Genomic DNA, 24,484 nt, shown 5'->3' with positions numbered 1-24,484 from the left:
AATGCTTCTTTATATGCTATTAAATCCTAAAAATAGTCTATTGGTTAGTTGTACTATGGGATTAATATGACTCCTATTGAAATTGTAATTAAATACAGGAATAATACAAAGGAATGGAGAAAAATTCAAATAGGATTTTTCCCATGGGTAAAATTTTGTTTACCTTTTCCCATACTGATCAGTCTTTTGGAATGTAATACTGATGACTCTTCCACAATTTATTAGTGTTTTTGCTTTCTTCCCTGAACTTTGATAGAATTGATATTTTGGGTGAGCGAATGAGGAAGAAGTTTAAAGGATTTTACCCTGTCTAGTGATAAAAGTTACACATGCTAGTTGTGAAAAATACAAGACAATCACTCATAATCTTAAACTTAACCATCATTAGCATTTTAGCATATCTCCTTCCAGTTTTTTTTCCCCATGCATAAAAGTATTTTTATGTAGCTGGGATAATGCTTGATATCATTTTATATCTTGCTTTCTAAATTTATCATAATCATTTTCCAGTCACTAAAAAATCTTACAAGAGTTTTTAGTGACTAAAGGTATGCTGTGATTTCCTGTAGTTTATTTGCCCATTTCTGTTATCGAACATTAGGTTGTATCTACTTTTGGGGAGCATTAAAAATAAAAATACAGTGAACTTATGCATTTTTTTATGTTTCTGAGTATATCCTTATCATTCCTACAAGTACAGTAATTAAGGTTATGAACATTAAAAAAACTTACTGTGGAAAAATTTAAACATACACAAAATAAACAATAGTGTAATGAGCTCCATCACCAGCTGCAATGATTATCAACATATGGAACTCTTTCATCTGTATCCTCCGCTGCCTCTCAATTATTTTAAATTAAATCACAGATACTTTTATTTAAGTAATTTATTTCATCTGTAACATCCTTCAGTTATGTATATCTGAGTTTTTAGTAAAACTTACTGTTTGTGAAATATAAAGCACATACAGAAAAGAATGTAAAACATAAATTTCTAGTTCAGTGCATGATCACAGAAAATACCCTTGTAACTACCACTCATCAAGATTTGGAATTGCCACTACCTCAGGAGCTTCCTCATGCCTCTCCAAGTCACTACTTTGTTTTTCTTTCCCAATGGAGACTTCTAGTGTTATAATTTAGTTTTAGTTGAGTTTGAACTTTTAAAATTGGAATAATACAGTGCGTATTTTGTGTCTGGCTTGTTTTACCCAACATTTTGAGATTTATCCATGTTGCTCTGTAATATAGACTTTTTAAAAGCATAGCAGCATTACTGGGCTTCCCTGGTGGCATAGTGGTTAAGGATCCACCTGCCAACACAGAGGACACAGGTTTGACTAAATTTGTCAGTTTTCTTCCCTGGTCCGGGAAGATCCCACATGCCACGGAGCAACTGAGCCGGTGAGCCACAACCACTGAGCCCACGCGCCAGAACTACTGAAGCCCGCCTGCCTAGAGCCCGTGCTCTGCAACAAGAGAAGCCACCACAATGAGAAGCCCGCGCACCGCGCTGAAGAGTAGCCCCCGCTTGCAGCAACTGGAGAAAGCCCATGCGCAGCAACGAAGACCCAGCGCAGCCAAAAAAAACCACGGATGAGAAACAACATTACTAGTATCAAAGTAAATGAACAACTTCTTAATACCTTCATTGTTCAAATTTCCCTAATGGTTTTTCTTTTTTTTTTTCTCTTGTTTTTGGTCACGCGGCTTGTGGGATCTTAGTTCCCCGACCAGGGATAGAACCCAGGCCCTCAGCAGTGCGAGTGCAGAGTCTTAACCACTTGACCATCAGGGAATTACCTTTTTTTTTTTTTTTTTTTAAATGATTGGTTTGTTTGAATCATGAGTCAGACAAGGTCCATCCACATGTTGTGTATGGTTGATATGTGTCTGAAAACTCTCTTAACCTATAAGTCACTATTCCCCCCTTTTCTTTTTCTTGTCTTGTGGAAAGATCTGGTCACTTGTCCTGTAGAATTTCCCACTTTCTGGATTTTGCTGATTGTATATCCATGTTGTTGTTTTTTTTTAAATTGAGATATATGTAACATATAATGAAATATAGAGGTCTTGTGTTCAGTTTGGTGAGGTTTTTTTTTTTTTTTGCGGTACGCGGGCCTTTCACTGCTGTGGCCTCTCCCGTTGCGGAGCACAGGCTCTGGACGTGTAGGCCTAGCGGCCATGGCTCACGGGCCCAGCCGCTCCGCAGCATGTGAGATCTTCCCGGACCGGGGCACGAACCCGTGTCCCCTGCGTCGGCAGGCGGACTCTCAACCACTGCATGCACCACCAGGGAAGCCCCAGTTTGGTGAGTTTTGACAGAGTAGTCACTATTCAAAATAAGATATAGATAGAGAACATTTCCATCTTCATGGAAATTTCCCTTGTGTCCCTTTGTATTTAGTGTCCTCTTCCATCCCTATATCTGACTTCTATCACCATAGACTAAACTTGCCAGTTTTCATAAATATAGAATCACAGCATGTGCTCTTCTGTGAGGGGCTTCTTTCACTTAACATTACGTTTTTGAGTTGTGTCCATGTGTTTCCAGAGTTTTTTCCTTTTTATTGCTGAATATATTCCATTGTGTATATATATCGTAATTTGTTTATTCTCCTTTTGATGGACACTTTGGTGGTTTTCAGTTTTCAGCTATTATGAATAAGGCTGTGATAAATATTCTTGTATAAGTCTTGATGTGGACATGTTTTCATTTTTTTCTTGAGAAAATACAAAAGAGTGGTTGCTGGGTCATATGGTAAATATATGTATAACTATAAGAAATTGCCAAACTATTTAAAGTGCTGTTCCATTTTATACTTCCCCAGCAGTGTATGAGACCTCCACTTGCTCCATATGCTTGTCAACGTTTTTTTGTGTTTTTTTTTTTGGCCGCGCCATGTGGCAATCGGGATCTTAGTTCCCTGACCAGGGATGGAACCCATGCCCCCTGCATTGGGAGCATGGAGTCTTAACCACTGGACCGCCAGGGAAGTCCCCTTACCAACATTTTTGACATTAGCGATTCTAGTGAGTGTGAAATAGTATCTCATGATTATAATTTGTATTTCTCTGGTAACTAATAATGTTGAGCACCTTTTCATGTGCTTACTGAGCATTTGTGTATCTTTGATGAAGTATCTGTTCAAGTCTTTTGCCCCCTTTTTTATTGATTTGTTCATCTTTTAATTGTTGATTTGTAGTTCTTTTATATATTTGGATACAAGTTCTTTGTTAGACTTATGTGCCGCAAATATTTTTATCCAATCTGTGACTTATTTTATTTTTTTAATGGTGTATCTTGGTGAACAGAATTTTTTAAATAATTTTTTTGTTTGTTTTATGGTTTGTTACATGCTTTTTAAAACTTGATCTTTGAGATAACCCTTTGAGGGGAAATATGGTAGTGTCCTCATTTTGCTCATTAGGAAACAGAGGCCCAGAGAGGTAAAAAGACTTGTCCTAAAGTTATACAACTAATAAGCGGTAGAGCAAAGCTTGGAAACCAGGTCTTTTTACTTCGGGTTGAATTTCTTTCCATTACACCTTATTCTCCCTTTCTCTTTTCCCATTACCTGAAAATGATACTGTACCCAGCTACTTTCTTTTTCTTGAAGTTCTCTGGCCTATTTTACCTTGGGGCCTTTGCGTATGCAGTTCTGAGTTGAACACTTTCCTTCCTCTCTCGAATTTGATTTATCCTTCAGATTTCAGCTTAGATGTTACATCCTTTGGGAAAATTTTGACATCTGTTTCTTTTCCTGCTAGATAAGGTACCTCTTCTCCCTGTTTCTTTAATATTAGATTTTTCTGCTGTCATAACAAATAATACCCTGATTGTCTTTCTACTTACTCTCTCTAGATTCTGAGGGCAGGAACCATTACCGTCTTATTTACCAGAAAATTGACAATGTCTGGCACATGGGAGATGATTAAAATATAATGAATTCGATTGAATATAATTCTTTCTTTATCTACTAGTGACAGATTTTTTTTTTGTACCGTATACTTCAACCCTATTGTGTATTTAATTTAGCATTTTTGTGTAGTGTCATGATGTTTCACTTGTGATTGCTGAATTCCTGAAAGGATTGTAGCATATTTTACAGTGAAGATTATAAAAATTTATTTTTTATTCCCTATATACCTAAGGAGTATTAAAACTTATTGAATTGAATATTTGACTAGCTTTAGGAAGTTTTATCCATTTACTTTATTTTTATTCATTTACTTTTACTATTGACAATGCCTTAAACTGCAAATTTAAACTATATAATTGCCTGAAAGATATTACATCTGAAAAACTAATTTATACATTTCACAGCTGCTATCTTTGACATTGAACAGCAGGCATAGACTCCATCTTTTATTCCTAAAGAGTAGATAGGTTCTTAAAAAGTAACTTACAGAATTTACTGACACCTGGTCTGTGGTGTGGTTAAAATAAAAAAATCCTTATTCTTAGGAAGTGCACACTTAAGTATTTAGGAGTAAAGGGCCATCGTATATACAACTTACTCTCAGATGGTTTGGGAGTAAGTGGGGAAAAAAATACACAGCTGTGGAATGTAAATTGGTGCAGCCACTGTGGAAAACAGTATGGCGGTTCCTTAAAAACTAAAAATAAGAGTTGCCATATGATCCAGCAATCTCACTACTGGGCATATATCTGGAGAAAACTATAATTAGAAAAGATAAATGCACCCCAGTGTTCACAGCAGCACTATTTACAATAGCCAAGACATGGAAGCAACCTGAATGTCCATCGACAGATGAATGGCTAAAGATGTGGTGTATAGGCACAGTGGAATATTACTCAGCCATAAAAAAGAATGAACTAATGGGGAGTTCTCTGATGGCCTAGTGGTGAGGATTCAACCCTTTCACTGCCATGGCCTGGGTTCAATCCGTGGTCGAGGAGCTGAGGTCCTGCAAGCTGCGTGGCGTGCTCCCCCAAAAAAGAATGAAATAATGCCATTTGCAGCAACGTGGATGGACCTAGAGATTATCATATTAAGTGAAGTAAGTTAGAAAGAGAAAGAAATACCATATGATATCACTTATATGTGGAATCTAAAGAATGACACAAATGAACTTATCTATGAAACAGAAACAGACTCATGGACACAGAAAACAAACTTATGGTTACCAAAAGGGAAAGAAGGTGGGGGAGGGATGAATTAGGCAGATACAAACTGTTATATATAAAAGAGATAAACAACAAGGCCCTACTATATAGCATTGGGAACTATATTCAATATCCTGTAATAACACCATAATGGAAAAGAATATGAGAAAGAATATGTATATATAAGTGAATCACTTTGCTATATACCAGAAACTAACACAACATGGTAAATCAACCAGACTTCAATAAAGAAATAAACAAAAATTCCACACCTGTATACACACACACACACACACACTCTTGTATATATCCACAAGCAGTCCCCACTTTGCATGGTAGTGTAGGACTATAAAAATGACCATGAAGACTAAGGCCATGCAAGATGACTAATGGGAAAAGTTATGATGTGCCCTTTAAAATTTTTGTCAAAATATTGAAAACAATTTCATTGTTGGTATGAGGAAATGAAAAAGTAAAACTAGTATTTATTTGATACACTGTAATCTAAAGCATTAGAAACATTGAATATTAAAGTGTTCTATGTCTTTGTTAAAATTTATCAAGAGTAGTTTGAGCAGTGTTTGCCTGCTTCTTGTCCTATAACTTAAGATATGGAGGAAACGTCTTTTGGATGCCTTGGCTTCCAGCATTTTATCCTTTGTACTTTCTTTTTTTTTTATTTATTCTTATTTATTTATTTATTATTCTTTTTTATTTTATTTATTCTTTTTCTTTTTCTTTTTTTATTATTCTTTTTTTTCTTTATTTATTTTTGGCTGTGTTGGGTCTTCATTGCAGCGTGTGGGCTTTCTCTAGTTGTGGCGAGCGGGGGCTACTCTTCGTTGTGGTGCGCAGGCTTCTCATTGTGGTGGCTTCTCTTGTTGCAGAGCATGGGCTCTAGGCACGCAGGCTTCAGTAGTTGTGGCTCACAGGCTCTAGAGCGCAGGCTCAGTAGTTGTGGCTCACGGGCTCTAGAGCGGAGGCTCAGTAGTTGTGGCGCACGGGCTCTAGAGCACAGGCTCAGTAGTTGTGGTGCACGGGCTTAGTTGCTCCGTGGCATGTGGGATTTCCTGGACCAGGGATTGAACCCGCGTCCCCTGCATTGGCAGGCGGAGTTTCAACCACTGCACCACCAGGGAAGCCCGTATCCTTTGTTGTTGTTGTTTTTTTAAATTAAATTAAATTTATTTTTTTTATACAGCAGGTTCTTATTAATTATCTGTTTTATACATATTAGTGTACATATGTCAATCCCAATCTCCTAATTCATCACACCACCACCACACCCTCCCCCGCCCCTGCCACTTTCCCCCCTTGGTGTCCATATATTTGTGCTCCCTATCCTTTGTACTTTCAATGTCATGAAATATCATTGAGAGTTCCTTTTTTTTTGCTGGTGTCAGTTCCTCTGGGACATCCTCATCCTTTTCATCCTCATCATCATCATCACTTTCCTTATGTGTACGTTGATAAGTTTGCCAGTACTAAGCTCCTCTGATGCATGCTAAGTCTGTTCATTTTCTATTCAGGTTTTACTTTCAGCATTACCACTTTTTACCTCTTTGCTTCATTTTTATCTCTGTAGGCCAGTTCCCTTTTTTGATTATCCATTTTTATAAAATGTCACATGGGTTTATTACTGGAGACTAGGAGTCAACACAGCTACATGCTGTGCTGTTTGTGTGTGAACTGAATAGCATGCCCAGTGACTCATCACTAACAGACTTTGAAAGAAGTGATGTGATTGGTCACTGATCACAATGCACATCTTCACTTACATAGCCATTTCTGGAGTGAAGAACTAGCAGTAAAATTTGTACTTGAACCTAGGGGCAGGACAGGAATAAAGACGCAGATGTAGAGAATGGACTTGAGGACACAGGGAGGGGGAAGGGTAAGCTGGGACAAAGTGAGAGAGTGGCATGGACTTACATATACTACCAAATGTAAAATAAATAGGTAATGGGAAGCAGCCACATAGCGAAGGGAGATCAGCTCTGTGCTTTGTGACCAACTAGAGGGGTGGGATAGGGAGGGTGGGCGGAAGACGCAAGAGGGAGGAGATATGGGGTTATATGTATATGTATAGCTGATTCACTTTGTTATAAAGCAGAAACTAACACACCATTGTAAAGCAATTATACTCCAATAAAGATGTTTTTAAAAATTTGTACTTTATGCAGCTACTTGTGGTTCATATACCATGGTAACTGAAGTTTAAACTATGTTGTTGGGAGACTGATGTTATTTAACTAAAGTGTGACTACTGAAATTTGGGCATATGGGATCGTGGAAAACAAGTACTACCAGTAAAAAGAGCATGTGTGGGGGCTTCCCTGGTGGCGCAGTGGTTGAGAGCCCGACTGCCGATGCAGGGGACACGGGTTCGTGCCCCGGTCCGGGAAGATCCCACAAGCCGCGGAGTGGCTAGGCCTGTGAGCCATGGCCGCTGAGCCTGTGCGTCTGGAGCCTGTGCTCCGCAACGGGAGAGGCCACAACAGTGAGAGGCCCGCGTACCGCAAAAAAAAAAAAAAAAAAAGGGGGTCATGTGTGAATGAATGCAAATCCTTCCATTTTTATAATGTTAAAAGATTAATAACTCCTTGCAGGAAGATTTATGTCATTGTATTCACTTTTAGTGACTTGTAGCTGTTATTTACAGGGAGCATCAGATGATGAGACACTGTATGTATATAAAAGTTCTTTGTTAATCATGACATAGAGAACAATATATGGTATGATAGGGTAACCAACATTTGCTGAATCGCTCTAATATGCCAGGCAGTATTTTAGATATTTTACATTATTAGATATGCCGTTTAATCCTTGTAACAATCTCTGAAATTGATAGTATTTTATATAACCTCATTTTATAGAGGAGGAAACTGAGGCTCAGGGCTTATGTAGGCTTAGTAAGTAACAGTTCCAGGATTCAAACTTAGGTCTGCCTGGCCCCAGACCTACTCATTCTGCTACCCCGTTTTTCATGGTGGTTGTTGGCGCTCCACCAGAGTCCCTTTGATCGTGACTAAACTGAGACTAAAACGTCAGAAAGGAGCACTTTAGATATAAGTTTATGGAGCTTTAGGTGATTAGCTTCAGGTTAAACACATTGGCAAAAATACTACAAGGGTCACCGCCTGTGTTTATTTATTGCATCATATTATTGCATCATACCAGGAGACAGTTTCAGGTTGTCTCATTTTTGGCGTTGCTATGTTTGATCACTTTGTTACAGGTGCGACTGTCATATCTTTCCTTTAAAAATGTGTTTTCTCCTTTGTAATTAGAAAATAATTTGTGGGATGGTACTTTGAGATTCCCAACAACTTTTTGCTAATCATCCGTTTATTGTCCTTGCTGGGGTATACTTTTATTGATATCTTTAAAAGTTTATTACCAAAAATTTAGAAAATTAAACAAATAATGTATTTTTCACTGTAAGAGATAATAGGTGATCTCCAAAGAAGAGAAAAAGTTCAAAGGCACTGTTGAGCTTTTATTCTTTTATGATAACTTTGCAATTCCTAAATTTTTTTTTTTTTTTGCGGTACGCGGGCCTCTCACTGTTGTGGCCTCTCCTGCTGCGGAGCACAGGCTCTGGACGCGCAGGCTCATGGGCCCAGCTGCTCCGCGGCATGTGGGATCTTCCCGGACCGGGGCACGAACCCGTGTCCCCTGCATTGGCAGGCAGACTCTCAACCACTGCGCCACCAGGGAAGCCCGCTAAGTTACTTTTGAACTGTGTACTCTGAAGTATGTCAAAGGCACTGTTCTGTATTCTAATTGTTCTCTAGTAGAACACAGCACAACACACACACACATTTGGCCTGTTAAACCTTTCTGAGTTTTCTTTTTAAATAATAAATAATCAGTAATCAGAATATAGCACTCAATGGCAGAAACTTTCAGGAGAAGACAGAATTTAAAATCTACTGATATAGTGGCAAAGAAAAGAGAAGAGTTATTTTATGGTTATAAATAGATAGAGCTGGGTGATTGTGATGATAGGTATTCAACAATCAGAATTAAATAATGGCTTCTCTGGAAATGGTGGGTCTTAAACTGGTGAGGACAGAGAGCCAGATAAATAATTTTAGAAAGTAAAGCACAAAAGGCACATCTTAGGGGCTTCCCTGGTGGCGCAGTGGTTGAGAGTCCGCCTGCCGATGCAGGGGACCACGGGTTCGTGCCCCGGTCCGGGAAGATCCCACATGCCGCGGAGCGGCTAGACCCGTGAGCTGTGGCCACTGAGCCTGCGCGTACGGAGCCTGTGCTTCTCAACGGGAGAGGCCACAACAGTGAGAAAGCCGCGTACCGCAAAAAAAAAAAAAAAAAAAGGCACATCTTAGAACTTAGTCGTGTTGAAATTTGAGTGAATTTACTGAGACCCAGTGAGAGGGTGAGAAGGTACCTTGATAATGGGGGTAGGATGAAAGAGGCAAGGGTTGGCCCAACATTGTGGGGAAGAAAAACTATAATTGCTACGTTTTAAAGTTTTGATGTTCTTTATAGAGTAAGTAATGAGGTCATCATTTGTAAGGAAGGGTGGTAGAACTGGGAACAGAGTTTAGGAAAGGAACTTGAAACAGCATGTGTAATATAAACCGAAGCCACATTCAAGCCAATATTGCTGAATACAGAATGAGCAATATTGAAATGGTGGATGGAAAATAACCATTTATTCTCTCTCTTTTTTTTTTTTTTGCTGTAGAAAACTCTTCAGTTTAATATTGGTTATAAAAAAATATTGGTTATAAACTATAATGCCATGCTTTCCCCCCTCATTTTAGTGGGTTTTATCTATTGATTTTTTGAGTATAAAAATGTTTTATAAAAGCTTTTAAAGGTACATAGCTTTTTTATTTCATTTGGAATTAGGTTAATATGTTTGAAACTCCCTCAGAATCTCGCCCAGGACTAAAGTTAATTTGTAGCACTGGCAGTAAAAATTTCCTGAACCAGATACGGAACTTGAAATAGAACTAAGATTTGTGAAAGTGTCTGACGTATAAGTCCAGAGTATGTAATCAACTTAAAAACAATGCTGTATGGAAGACTTGGCATTTGAGAGTGGAGATAAATCTTATTTATATTTCATCCAGGCTTAACCACAGCTCTTGTTCCATCCTGGGAAAGGTCAGGTTAAAAGAGATGCCCTTCACTGGATTTCAGGAGTCAGTGAACCTAGCTAAACTTGATTAAAGAAGGAAAGAGGATTTCAAGGATCATGAGCTTCAGAGACACTGTATATATTTCCCTTACATTAGAGATTCTTGTAGCAAGACTTCTAGCTGATCTTCTAGCGGTAATGCAAATTGACTGAATACACACATATCAGTTGATTAACTTAATTTTTACTAGATCAGTTATAGTTGGTACAAATACTTGTCATTGTTGTTGTCCTTTAAGAAAATTATGGGGGTTTTGGTAGTTAAAACTCAAATCATAGGGTTTTTCCTTTGTCAGAAACAAATAATCCACACCCTAAAGTGCAATCCAGCTGAATTTATCTGCTGTACTTTGCTTAGAATTAACCAAAAGAGCTGAGGTGGGAGCTGGTGGTACATGGCTTGTCACTACAGCTCTACTTAAATCTCTCAAACTTTCAATAGGTTCAGGACGCTGCAGCCACGATCAGCGGAGTTAGTAAGCCAGTCAAGAAATACCACAAAGTGGTCTTATGGCTTCGTTTACTGAGTCTGGCAGATAAATAAGCAAATTTTTTTCATTAACAATAGCAAAAGTTAAAAAGTGTTTTCTCTTTACTCCTGAATTAACTGAATATTCCCTTAGCAAGGCTATAACTAATCTGTCAAATTCCCTGTGGATTTGCTTTAGTGTGGTTTTGGGGTCCCTTCCAGGCCCTGACATTTGTGTGACCTTAAACAGGGCATTTCTTAACCTCTCTGAGTCTCAATTTACTCATTTCTAAATTGGGGGTAATAATGATACTTGCCTTTTTAGAGTTGTTTGAGGATTTAATGGGATAATGAATATAGACTGCAAACAATGAACTTTGAATGAATGGTATCTGTTATAACTTTCAGAACTTAAGTTATATAACCAGCTAGTTCTACATATTTCAAATCTGACTTTTTTTTTCTTTTATTTTATTTTTGGCTGCGTTGGGTCTTTGTTGCTGCACACGGGCTTTCTCTAGTTGCGGTGAGTGGGAGCTACTCTTCGTTGCAGTGTGCGGGCTTCCCATTGCGATGGCTTCTCTTGTTGCAGAGCATGGGCTCTAAGCACACAGGCTTCAGTAGTTGTGGTACGTGGGCGCGGTAGTTGTGGCGCACGGGCTTAGTTGCTCCGAGGCATGTGGGATCTTCCCGGACCGGGGCTCAAACCCATGTCCCTTGCATTGGCAGGCGGATTCTTAACCACTGCGCCACCAGGGAAGCCCCCTGACCAGTTTTTAATTATACAAATAGAATAGGAACACATTATTATATAAAGTATTATAGATAAGGCTAAAGAGCCCCTTAAACGGCTCTAGTCCCAATCCCTTCCCCAGAAGTAACTATTTTATCAAGTCATGTATCCTTCCATGTCGTCTTCTTTGCCTTTAAACACACATACACGTGCACACGCGCACACATGTACACAAATAATACACAGGTATATATATTTTCTACTTCATAGATCTATAAAAAGATAGTGAGTTAGTAATTTTGTATATATTACAAGTACTGGTTATTAGAATCTGTATTTTATAAGCTCAGTAAACAAAGGATAGCAGAATTCAACAATTTTTTTTTTAAGACTTTTTTTTTTTTTTAGATGTTGGTAGGAGTTTATTAATTAATTTATTTTTGCTGTGTTGGGTCTTCGTTTCTGTGCGAGGGCATTCTCTAGTTGTGGCAAGTGGGGGCCACTCTTCATCGCGGTGCGCGGGCCTCTCACTATCGCGGCCTCTCGTTGTGTAGCACAGGCTCCAGATGCACAGGCTCAGTAGTTGTGGCTCACGGGCCTAGTTGCTCCGCGGCATGGGGGATCCTCCCAGACCAGGGCTCGAACCCGTGTCCCCTGCATTAGCAGGCAGATTCTCAACCACTGCGCCACCAGGGAAGCCCAGAATTCAACAATTTTTAATGTAGTGTCAGATCTTAGGCCAAATTACAGAATTCTTTTTTATTATTATTATTATTAATTTATTTTTTGTCTGCATTGGGTCTTCGTTGCTGCACACGGGCTTTCTCTAGTTGGCGGCAAGTGGGGGCTACTCTTCGTTGCGGTGCGCGGGCTTCTCATTTTGGTGGCTTCTCTTGTTGCGGAGCACAGGCTCTAGGCTCGCGGGCTTCAGTAGTTGTGGCGCATGGGCTTAGTTGCTCCGCGGCATGTGGGATCTTCCTGGACCAGGGCTCAAACCCGTGTCCCCTGCATTGGCAGACAGATTCTTAACCACTGCGCCACCAGGGAAGTCCTAGAATTCTTATAACCCTGGAAAGGTTTATTCAAGGGAAGAAGCTGGAAGAAATAAGAAATATAGTTTCAGTCATTTAGCTCAAAAATACACATTTGCTAAAAGACCAATAAAAGATTAGAACTTAGGAAATTCACTGTCTCTCCGTTTACCTGAAGTTCTACAGTTGGGGGTCAAAGATACTGTTTGTTAGTCTGACAAGTAAGAAATGATGTTTCCTTTTTTCAAAAATGTGAAAAATTTGCTCTCATCTTTGTGGGGCAAGGGAGACATTTGAGGGAGGATAGTAGGGAAGAGTAATTGAACTACTATTTGTATATCATTGATCCTAAGTATATTTAAATTATTTTTTTGTTACCTATGGTATTTTTGAAATAGACATTGGGAAGTGGATTCTAGGCCACTTATGGAAAGAGATTGATCTTGAAGTGATGTTAGTTGCTTTCCTAAAGCCACTTTCTGGCAGAATTTTCTTTTTAAAGTAAGGGAATGTCAAGAGGAAGAGGCCACAGTTACTTTGGCAGCAGGAATCTAAGAGTTGGAGAATATGGTTTTGACATGATCTCTCTTCTCTGGGGAATTGGAGGTCAGTTGGACAAAACAATGGGGGAAGGGGTTAGTAGACAAAGACAAATACCAAGGGAAAATGGTGCTAATTCTAAGCATTAGCACCTTTTTCTTTTTTCATCCTAGTCTTCAGACTGAACCTAGTAATGAAAGCCAAGGGACAGAACTCCCAGGCCCACCCGGTATGTGTGTAGAGGATGTGGAGTAAAGTCTCCCCTGCCCACATAGAGATGTGATAACCCCCTTTGCTTAGAGGATATCGTGGAGGGTACCAGAGCAGGGATTGAGTTTAGTTTGTAAATTAAACCTTGGTAAGTGGTTGTTTAGCTGATTATCATATGTAAATATAGAGCAATTCCAGCATTTGTTGATTTTGGAGATTCATATACATACATTAAATCCCTTTCTTGGTAGCTCACTTTCTAAGCTTTGCTTCTGTCGCTTCTTCTAAGAGCTAGATTGTTTTGTTCAGCATAGTAAGCCACTGGCCACATTTGGCTATTGAGCACATGAAATGTGGCTAGTGTAATTTGAGATGTGAGTGTAAAATACACAATGAACCCTGAAGACTTAATATGAAAAAATAAAGATCTCAATAATTTTTATAATGATAACAGTGAAATGATATTATTGATTACATGTGAAATGATTTCTTGGATTAAATAAAATATATTATTAAAATTAATTTCACCTTAAAAATATGGCTACTAGAAAAAAATTACATATGTGGCTCACATTACTTTCTGTTGGAGCCCGCTGGTCTAGAACAACCTGCACAAGGGATGCGTACTTGCTGTAGAATTTCATGTGGGTCATTCCATAGACATTGAGTGATTTTAGTTCAGTAAGAACATTTAAGCCATCATTTAACTTTTATAGTCAGATTTTTTTCCCTTGGCTGGGGAAACAGCATTTGAAATTTAATTTTGTAAGTCAATGAGAATATAGGATTGCAGTGCCAAATTTTTTTTGTGTGTGTGTTACATGCATGCACTTGAGCATGTGTTATTTTTCAGGAATTCCTCTTGCAAGTGCTTATGGTGCATCTTATACCCATGTCCACAAGGAATGGGTCCTACCAATCTTCCTACCTGATTAAGCCTGTCCTTGGAAAAGCGATGCTTTTCTGTCCCAGAAAAGGATCCTGGAACCAGGTATATTCCTCAGTGCAGTTCTCATAAGCCCTTACTCCCAAGGAATTTGGGACATTAGGCTTAATATGTTGTCAACCTTTGTATTCAGCTGTCTAGAGCCAGTTTTCTACCTTCACAAAATAAAGTTGCTCCCAAACCTTTTTAGTTTGAAAAAGCTCTAATACAGAAAAGTTGAAAGAGCAATATAATGAACATCTGTATATTCTTCCCCTAGAGTCCCCAAATACTTTTTGAAAATTGCCACGTTGTTTCTATATATAGTTTTTTGAGGCTGAATTATTTGAAAGTAATTTGCACATCATGACACATATTTATCACCCCTAAATATTTCAGCATGTCTTTCCTAACAATAAGGGTATGACCTTATCACAAATCTATTGTCATAACCTAAGAAAATAACAATAGTTCCCTGATATCTAATATTCACATTTTCCTAAATAGCTTTTTCCTGACTTTTAAAAATTCTGGATTCAGTCCAAGTTTATGATTTACGTTTAATTATGACTCTTTAGTCTCTTTTAATCTAGGATAGAGGTTGACATACTACAACCCTTGTGTCAAGCCTGGCTAGCCATCTGTTTTTGTACAGCCCGCTAGGTAAGAATAGTTTTTACATTTTTTTCCCATATCATGTTTTTTTAATTGAGGTAAATTCTCATAACATAAAATTAACCATTAACCATTTTAAAGTATGCACTGCATTGACGTTTAGTACATTCAGTACATTCTATCTAGTTCCAAGACATTTTAAACATCCAAGAAGGAAACCCCGTACTGTAAAGCAGTATACCCCTCCTTTCAGCTCCTGGTAAGTACTAGTTCACTGTCTTTTCCTGTAGATTAACCTATTCTGGATGTTTCATGAACGGAATAATATAACATGAGACCTTTAGTGTCAGGCTTCTACTCAACATGTTTGTTTTGTTTTGTTTTGTTTTTTTGCGGTACGTGGGCCTCTCACTGTTGCGGCCTCTCCTGTTGCGGAGCACAGCCTCCGGACATGCAGGCTCAGCGGCCATGGCTCACGGGCCCAGCCGCTCCGCGGCATGTGGGATCTTCCCGGACCGGGGCACGAACCCGTGTCCCCTGCATCGACAGGCGGACTCTCAACCACTGCGCCACCAGGGAAACCCCATGTTTTTGTATTTTGTTTTTTTTGGGGGGGCTGCGTTGGGGGTTCGTTGCTGGGGCTTTCTCTAGTTGCGGCGAGCAGGGGCTACTCTTCGTTGCAGTGCGTAGGCTTCTCATTGCGGTGGCTTCTCTTGTTGCGGAGTATGGGCTCTAGGCTCTCAGGCTTCAGTAGTTGCAACATGCGAGTGCTGTAGCTGTGGCAGGTGGGCCCTAGAGCACGTGGGCTTCAGTAGTTGTGGCGTGTGAGCTCAGTTGCGGTGAGTGGGCTTCTCAGTGCAGTGGCTTCTCTTGTTGCAGAGCACGGGCTCTAGACGTGTGGGCTCAGTAGTTGTGGCGCACGGGCTCTAGGGAACACGGGCTCAGTAGTTGCGGCGCTCAGGCTTAGTTGCTCTGTGGCATGTGGGATCTTCCCGGACCAGGGCTCGAACCTGTGTCCCCTGCATTGGCTGGCAGATTCTTAACCACTGCGCCACCAGGGAAGTCCCCATCAGTGTGTTACATTTGTTACAGTTGATGAATCTACACTGACACAACATTATCACCCAAAATCCATAGTTTATATTAGGGTTCACCCTTTGTGTTTATAGTTCTGTGGGTTTTGACAAATGCGTAATGTCATGTGTCCACCATTACAGTATCATACAGAATGGTTTTCACTGCCCTGAAAATCTGCTGTGCTCCACTTAGTCATCTTTCCTCCTCCCTCTCACACCAGCAGCTACTGATGTTTTTATTATCTCCATAGTTTTGTCTTTTCTAGAATGTCATGTAGTTGGAATCCAAATACAGTATTGCAGCCTTTTCAGACTGGCTTCTCTCACTTAGTAATAAGCATTTAAGTTTCCTCCATGTCTCTGTGTCTTGATAGTTCTTTTTATTGCTGAATAATACTCCATTGTATGGCTATACCATAATTAGTTTATCCAGTCACCTGTTGAAGGACATCTTAGTTGCTTCCAGGTTTTGACAGTTCTGAGTAAAACTGCTGTAAATGTTTGTGTGCAGGTTTTTCTGTGTGGACATAAGTCTTCAACTCTTTTTGTGGATGTTATTTCCCAGTCTGTGATTTCTCTTTTCATTCTCTTAAAAGAGTGTCTTTCACAGAGCAGAAGTTTTTGATTTTAATGCAGCCCAACATAACATTTTTATTTCATGGATTTTGCTTTTGGTACTGCATCTAAAAACTCATTGCCAAACCCAAGGTCACCTTGGTGTTTTCATATTATCTTTTAGAAGTTTTATGGTTTTGTGTTTTACATTTAGGTCTATGATCCATTTTGAGTTTATTTTTGTGAAAGATATAAGGTCAGTGATTGTATTTTTTTTTTGTACGTTGACTGTCTAGTTGTTTTAGCCCCAATTATTGAAAAGACTGTCTGTTCCACAGGAAAACTTTGAATTGCCCTTGGTCCTTTGTCAAAGATCAGTTGACTGTACTCATGTGAGTGACATTGTCTTTTAAAAAGCCCTACATTCTGGATTTGTCTCTTTCCTCATTGTATACTTTAATTTGTTTTCCTAAACTGTATTCCTCATCAACTAGAACTTGAGTCTAGAGGATTAGATTCACGTTAAACATTTTGGCAAGGATGCTTCCTGGATGATTGAGCACTTCAAATTGTATCAAGTCAGAAGGTACACAGTGCTAGGTTGTCTCACTGGTAGTGATGGTTAAGACTGGTTAAGGTGGTAACCAGCAGATCTTTCCATTGTAAAGGTATATTTTTCCCTTTGCAATTAGTAAGTACTCTAGGGATAACTTTGGCCATGTAACAGATGAATATTTGAATCTATATTTGTCAGGCATGTGCTAGATTCTTGGGAGGCAGCAGTAAAAAGAAAGATTTCTGCTCTCACAGAATTTGCCTTTTCCCCTCCAAGTTTGAAGACAGTAGTGGGATTGGGTCTATTCTTGGATGGGGTGCACTTGGAACTTAGGGTAGGCTGATATCAGAAAAACAGGATCATTGAAAACGTATATGCCAGTAAGTATAGAGTTGCAGTATGGGATGATGTAAAACTCCTGGCTGGAGAAGGATAGTGGTGTTGGTTGCATAATAATGTGAATGTACTTAATGCCACTGGACTGTATGTACATTTAAAAATGGTTAAAATGATAAATCTTGCATTATGTGTATGTTACTACAATTTTTTAAAAGTATATGCCATTATGATGCATCACTGAACTCAGTCCTGCCTCACTGCCTTTTTGCTGATAATTTTCATCAGGCTTTTGTTAGTCTGTTTGGACTAATTGAGAGAGAAACTGTTTCTGAGAGAAAATTCTGCAGTTCAGTTCTGGTAGAGAGGAAGAGGCAGTGATGTTATGTTTCATTCACTGCCTCCAGTAGAGTTTGTCTTTGTAGCCTCTCAGGGAGATCATTGTTGAGATCTCTGGGTGTCCTGGATTGCGCCCAGGCTGTGGGTGGAGCTTCAGCTGTTGGTGCAGACAGGCTCTGCCTTTCACTATCTGCTGTTTCCATTTGTTGCAGTTCGCCAGATGCAGACCTGCCTTTGCCAGGATACAGAGAGAGATCTACAACTTGAACCATTGTCTGAATGCTGCTGTTTTGACCCAGGAAATCATATAGATTCAGGATGAGAGCAGTAACCATAACGCCAGCAGCAAAGTGATTGTTGACCAGTTTGCTCTGAAGGCAGGCCCTTCATTTAGGAAGTCAACCTGTGATTAAGAGCAAGAGCTCTGTTTACAGGGAAGGGAAGAGCACCTTTATTTGTGGCTGATGGAGCTTGGATAACTCTTGCCTTCCTATTTACCTGAACTGACTGTGGAAGCAAAGGTGGTAGGAAAGCTTTAGTGGTGGCTGTGGCAACAGCGTGATAGCGTGGTGAGGTGACCTGTGACTTTATTCAATTTATAGAAATTGTATCCACCTGAAACCTTTATTTGCCTTCATGTTGGAGAATATCTAGCTTATAACAAATTCTCAGTTTTTAGTATACAGATTGTAGGTTATGTGTGTATAGCCTCTGCTTTGGCAGTAGTATAGGGAAATTAGTATGTTGTACAGTGTTTTTCAGTGTTTGACTGAGCTGCAGTAGGAAATACATTTTCTTTTTTTAAAATTTAATTTATTTTATTTTTGGCTGCATTGGGTCTTTGTTGCTGCACGCTTTCTCTAGTTGCGGCAAGCAGGGGCCACTCTTCGTTGTGGTGCACGGGCTTCTCATTGCGGTGGCTTCTCTTGTTGAGCACAGGCTCTAGGCGCACGGGCTTCAGTAGTTGTGACACACGGGCTCAGTAGTTGTGGCTCATGGGCTCTAGAGTGCAGGCTCAGTAGTTGTGGCGCAGGGGCTTCCTTGCTCTGCGGCATGTGGGAACTTCCTGGACCAGGGCTCGAACCCATGTCCCCTGCTTTAGTAGGTGGATTCTTAACCACTGCGCCACCAGGGAAGTCCAGGAAATACATTTTCGTTAGGACCTAGTACACTCATACACATGGGTGTACATAATTTTAACAGCAGTTTCAGGAAATGGTACTTAGCCTACTGTGTTTTCTTATACTCTCCATATCATCCTATTCTTTTATTTCATTTTAAAAATGCATATCTGACCTACATTGATTTTTATGACCCATGATTTAAAGAAGATTGGTGTGGAACAGTGGTTCCCACAGTATGATATATACTCAGGATTTTTTTATGTATAGGGATCTGTGAAGTCAAAACTATTTTCATAGTAATACTGAGATGTTATTTGCCTTTTTCTGTCTCATTCATTAATCAGTGGAGATTTTCCAGAAATACAGTGGAGTTTTCCAGAGCTTACATGATGTGTGATGACATCACTCTCAGGGTTAATAGAGTGTGTATTTGTGTATTCCTGTGTTTTCTAAAATTTTGTAAAGTAGTAGGATTTAAATGTGTTTTTTCAGAGATTAACTCAGTTTTCAGTACTCATATTGTGCTCTTACTAGCTACTGTTTGATTATAACTGCTGTCTGTAATCTCTGTAACTTCATTGTGGTCCAGTGAAATCCTGAAGTTTTCCTTGAGCCTTTGTGGAAATACAAGACATTGTCTTGTTTTGCAATTATATACTTAGAAAATTCTTCCATTTTAATTTGTAATCACTAAATATTGACCTATGTAACCCACATATACAAAAGCTATTTGGGGTCCTCAGTAATTTTTAAGAGTGTAAGGGATTCCTGAAACCAAAAAGTTCGAGAACTTCTGGCATAGGGGTAAGAATGTAGGCTTGTTTTTTTTGTTTCATTTTTTTTGTCTGTGTTTTTTTTTGCAGAAGGGGAGTCGCACTTTTTTTGTGTGGTTAAGAAATATATATATATATATATATATATATATAACCTGAGATCTGTACTCAACAAGTTTTTATTTTTTTATTGTTATTTATTTATTTAATTTATGGCTGCGTTCGGTCTTCGTTGCTGCCGCGCGGGCTTTCTCTAGTTGCGGCGAGCAGGGAGTACTCTTCCTTGCGGTGCGTGGGCTTCTCATTGCAGTGGCTTCTCTCGTTGCAGAGCATGGGCTCTAAGCAAACGGGCTTCAGTGGTTGCGGCACGTGGGCTCAGTAGTTGTGGCGCATGGGCTTAGTTGCTCCACGGCATGTGCGATCTTCCCGGACCAGGGCTTGAACCCGTGTCCCCTGCATTGGCAGGCAGATTCTTAACCACTGCGCCACCAGGGAAGCCCTCTCAACAAGTTTTTAAATGTGCAATATTGTTAATTATAAGCACAGTGTTATGCAACAGATCATCTTGCATAACTGAAACTTTATACACACTGAACAGCAACTCCCTGTTTCTTCCTTCCCCCAGTCCCTAGCAACCACCATTTTACTTTCTGCTTCTGTGAGTTTGACTTAGAATATAGGCTTTTTTAAATGATAGTTGGCTGTATTTGAGTCCCAGCTCAGCTACATGTTGAGTAATCCTGGCTTCTTACCCAACCTTTTTGATTCTTTCTTCATAACTAAAATTGGCATTTTACTGTCTTCATAGGGTTGTTGTGAGGATTATAAATGAGCTAGAAAAATGGGCTCAAAAATGCTTAGCACAAGGAAGCATTCATATGTTACCTATTATTATGATAGAAAATGTAGTAACATCTAGTCACATTGATATTTAGCTGTAGCATTTCATAGCAACACGCACCTGTGTGAAATTGGATTGTCTAAACCTACTCTTAAATTCTCGTTCTCATTCTGCTCTTGCCTGTGCCTCTAGTATTTTCTTAATTAAGTGGGTGCTGTTTTCCAAACAAATTATGAACTTCTTGAAAATAGCCGCTCTCTTCTATTTATTTCTGTTCTGTCTTGGACAGAACTCAGCCTATAGTAAGTACTCAGGACATGTAAGTCCTGTAAGTCCTAGTACAAAGGCTGTGGGACACACAGGCTTAGAATCTCTATGAGGATGATGGTGGGAAAAGAGCTTTTTAGGTCCCTGTTTTGATTCTTTACTCTGTCTCTCTCAGGAACTTCCTTCCACTACTAAACAAGCTTCCTAACAAGTATAGTGAAGGATGAATTACAATTTATTAAATCATTTCAGTTTATTTGGTTATTGCCCTTTCTCTTGGCAGTATAAAATTCTAACATAATTGTATACTTTTCACCAGGGTTTTCTTTCATTATATCCGAACAATACAAGAGAATCATAGCAATAGATGATTTAATTCTTGTTTTCTGTAAATGTACATGATTACTTCTATAGCACTTTCTGAGATTTTAGAGCAACACAGGCAGGGAGGTGTGAAATTTATTTTATGTCAAGAATTGAACTGTGCTCTAAACCTTCTAGTTTTGTTGGTCAGTTCTCTTTTCTCCTTTAGTCTGTCTTCAGCCTTCTGTCTGTCTTAATGTCCAAAAACTTGTTCTTATATAAGCACATAGCTCCTCTATCTTCTGGCTCCGCACTTCCCCTGTTCACATATGACCATTCCTTAAAGTTCCTGCTACCCAGAAATCAACAACAGTAGAGCCAGCTCTACCACTTAGACTTTTAGGCTTCTCCCAAATAACACCTTCCAGCAATGACCACTTCATATTAAATTGCTGACAGTGTGGGGATGGAGAGGGTACAGTTGCTGCATTTCCTGAAATTTCATCCCTAGGATTAGATATTTGATGTAAGGAGATAGAGATGGTGAAAACATAAAAGAGCTCGTGAAAGGGATAGACTTAGGAAACTTATTAGAAGCTTTGCCACTTGGGATGATAAGGGAGGAAAAAATCTTATCTGATGTTTAATGCTGTTGGAGAAAAAGCATGTGAGGTATGACTTGTCTCTAGCCGCATAAACCGCTCTTTTTGGGAAAGATAGTTTGTTTCCCAGTCCAGTGTTGATTCCTGTTCAAAACCATAGTTGCTAATATTTTTTGGACATGTGCTGGCTACTTCACGTCTTTTATCTCACTTAATCCTCATACAGTCCTGTGCGATGGCTTCTATTTTAATTTTTAAAGTAGCTCATGTACAGTGAGAGGCAGAACCATTATTTGAACCCTAGACTCTGCCACTACTACATTCAGCCTTTTTTTATGTATGGGACGCTTTACAGTTTGCAGAGTACTTGTGCATATGTTCTCATTTAAACCTCACCACAATCCTGTGCATTAAGTGAAAGTCTTGACATTTTCACACAAGAAAATGGAAGCTTCGGGAATTTGAAGCTCAAAGTACCGGTACCTAGACCAGGCCCACACCCACTCTGACTCCAGTTCCTTTGTTCTCATTATGTAGTTTTGCTAAAAATAATAAGTAATAAATAGGGTCATATCTGAAGGTGAATTTTCTAAGATTGTTCACTTGGTTGAAGGTGATTGGTAATGTTTTAGATGTCTGGAGAAGTTAGCAAATATGTGGTCATTAACTTGCATTATTGGTTTCTCTCATAGCTTGAGTATAACTCCTTTATCTAAGTATTCCTTTTGCTCTTGGGCTTCTCAATGCTATGGGTCAGTTTACCACTCTTACACTAACATTTCTAGGTAAATTCAGAAGTGAAGACATAGTTTTCTGTGCTTTAACCTTCCTTGGGTGGCACAAATGAGTGACTGAAAGATGAGAAGGAAAAAGGTCTTGACAGGATTATAATATTATCATGGTAGTGGGAAAGGGGAGGAGTATATGTGTTTGTGGGGGACAGTTTAAAATACCAGCTCTTCATCTTTTGCCAGTTCCTTCCAGAGCTTCTGTTCCTAAGCATGAAATTTCATGACTCCTCTAAATCTCAAGTTTGACAGTTTGAAAGAGGTCATGTGTTGGTGAAGAGATTGATCTTTGTTTGTGAATCAAAACATTAATCATAGCTCCAGAGAGGAGGGCCATAGAGAAAAGCATCCTGATCAGAGGAATATAGCAACGCTGGAGATAGGTACATTTATCTAATATCATCTGGCTTCAAGTGACTGCTTGCTGTCTCCCCAAACTCACCTAAAATTGAGGAGAAGCAGCATGTGGGACACATTTAATGGTTCATATCATTTACTGAGTAAATGTTTAGAGTTAGTGTTTTCCAGAACAAGCTGTCCTTTTAGGTTTGCAGTACCTTTCTCAGTGACTGGCAGAAAGGTCACACTCTTACTTCCCCATTAGATTTAAGGTAAACTTCTAGGGGCTTTTTCTTTTTCTACAAATTGTTTTGCCTAACAAATACACTAGTCTTTACCTTCTAGGAACTGAAATGGCGTGGCTTGTGCCACATATCATACTAATGGCTTACAGTTGCATCAGTTACCGAAGATGGTGAAAAAACTAGGCATTATCTTTGTTTCTGGATTCTGGGTGTCTGTTGCTATAGAAACAAACCAGGCAGTAAACATGAGTGTTTAGGGAGTATTTGAATCTCAATGGATGTTCGTTGGCTAATGAAAATAAAGCTAAGAAATTTGTTGAGTTGAGGGATAAACTGAATATTACTGAGTTCATTATTGTTTCCATTTTTGGTGGGTGGTATTATCCATTTTGGTTGTGTGCAGGTCATTTGAAGATTATTTCCTAGTGATTAGGCCTTCCAAAATTCCCTTTTCTGCTCTAGGAGGTGCACAATTAGAAAAAGCAAACATTTTATGTTCCTTTTGGGTAATGATTTCACTTAGTTCAGATTAATTTGGGGGGGGTTGGCAATGAGTAGATTAATTTTTGAGTGTCATATAGTAAGAGTGCTGAGTTTAAAAATCATTCTATGGTTACTAAAAGGAGGTGAAGATTTGAAAGCGGGATAGAAGGTAGGGTGGGGAATTACACATCTTTATTTCCCAGTTATTTAAGAAATAAATCCCCCTTGGGACTTCGCTGGTGGCACAGTGGTTAAGAATCTGCTTGCCAGTGCAGTGGACACGGGTTCGATCTCTGGTCCGGGAAGATCGCACGTGCTGCGGAGCAACTAAGCCCATGCGCCACAACTGCTGAGCCCACTTGCTGCAACTACTGAAGCCTGTGCGCCTAGAGCCTGTGCTCCAAAACAAGAAGCCACCGCAAGGAGAAGCCCGCGCGCCACAACAAAGAGTAGCCACTGCTCGCTGCAACTACAGAAAGCCCACAGGCAGCAACGAAGACCCAACGCAGCCATAAATAAATAAATAAATCTAAAAAAGAAGTAAAACCCCCAACATGACTTGGACATTGACAAATGTTGTTACTTATTTCCAGTTTCTCTGATGGCTTGACTAGGCTACTTTGGGAGGATAAACGGATTGAACATTTGCATGTTGATAGTGTAATATTGCTGAGTACTACTTTTGCCAGTATCCAAGAAGAAGAATGTATGTATATTCTAGTAAAAACCTTTAGGGGAATAAAAATGTGCTTTTTCTATAATGTCTGAACTCAGATTATTTCTCTTAAAGATGGTGTTGAGATGCCTGTCTTCATCCTGAATTTCAGAGAATGATTTGGCTACTTGTAGCCACAGTTTTTTTCTTTACAGAATTGTGGCGATATCATGGTTACTTGTGCAGCAAGCACACTGAACAGTTGATTATACCACATAGTATGCAGAAAAGCAGGGCATGTTGGTGGAAGAGATCCAGCACTTTAACTCATTTCTCAGCCAGTTGGTTTTTTGGAGGACATGTTTGTGGTTGAGT

General features: G+C 39.4%; 1 protein-coding gene across 10 annotated transcripts in view; it reads left to right on the top strand.

Moving 5' to 3' along the window:
* Positions 1-24,484, top strand: part of KDM2A (lysine demethylase 2A) — a 105,765-nt gene that overhangs the window by 23,938 nt on the left and 57,343 nt on the right. Inside the window, exon 2 of one of the 10 annotated variants that reach the window (XM_022591305.3) lies at positions 1,354-1,623. The exons of the other annotated variants lie outside the window; for them this stretch is intronic. Coding sequence (XP_022447013.1) covers positions 1,597-1,623 — 27 coding nt within the window. The 5' untranslated portion in view covers positions 1,354-1,596. The remainder of the gene's footprint in view (positions 1-1,353; positions 1,624-24,484) is intronic. 10 annotated transcript variants of the gene reach the window in all.

This window comes from Delphinapterus leucas, chromosome 7 (assembly GCF_059928025.1).
Source record: "Delphinapterus leucas isolate spDelLeu-1000000601 "Yukka" chromosome 7, BTC_Dleu_Yukka2, whole genome shotgun sequence".
Taxonomy (NCBI): domain Eukaryota; kingdom Metazoa; phylum Chordata; class Mammalia; order Artiodactyla; family Monodontidae; genus Delphinapterus; species Delphinapterus leucas.
This window is presented reverse-complemented; position numbering and strand designations above follow the sequence as displayed.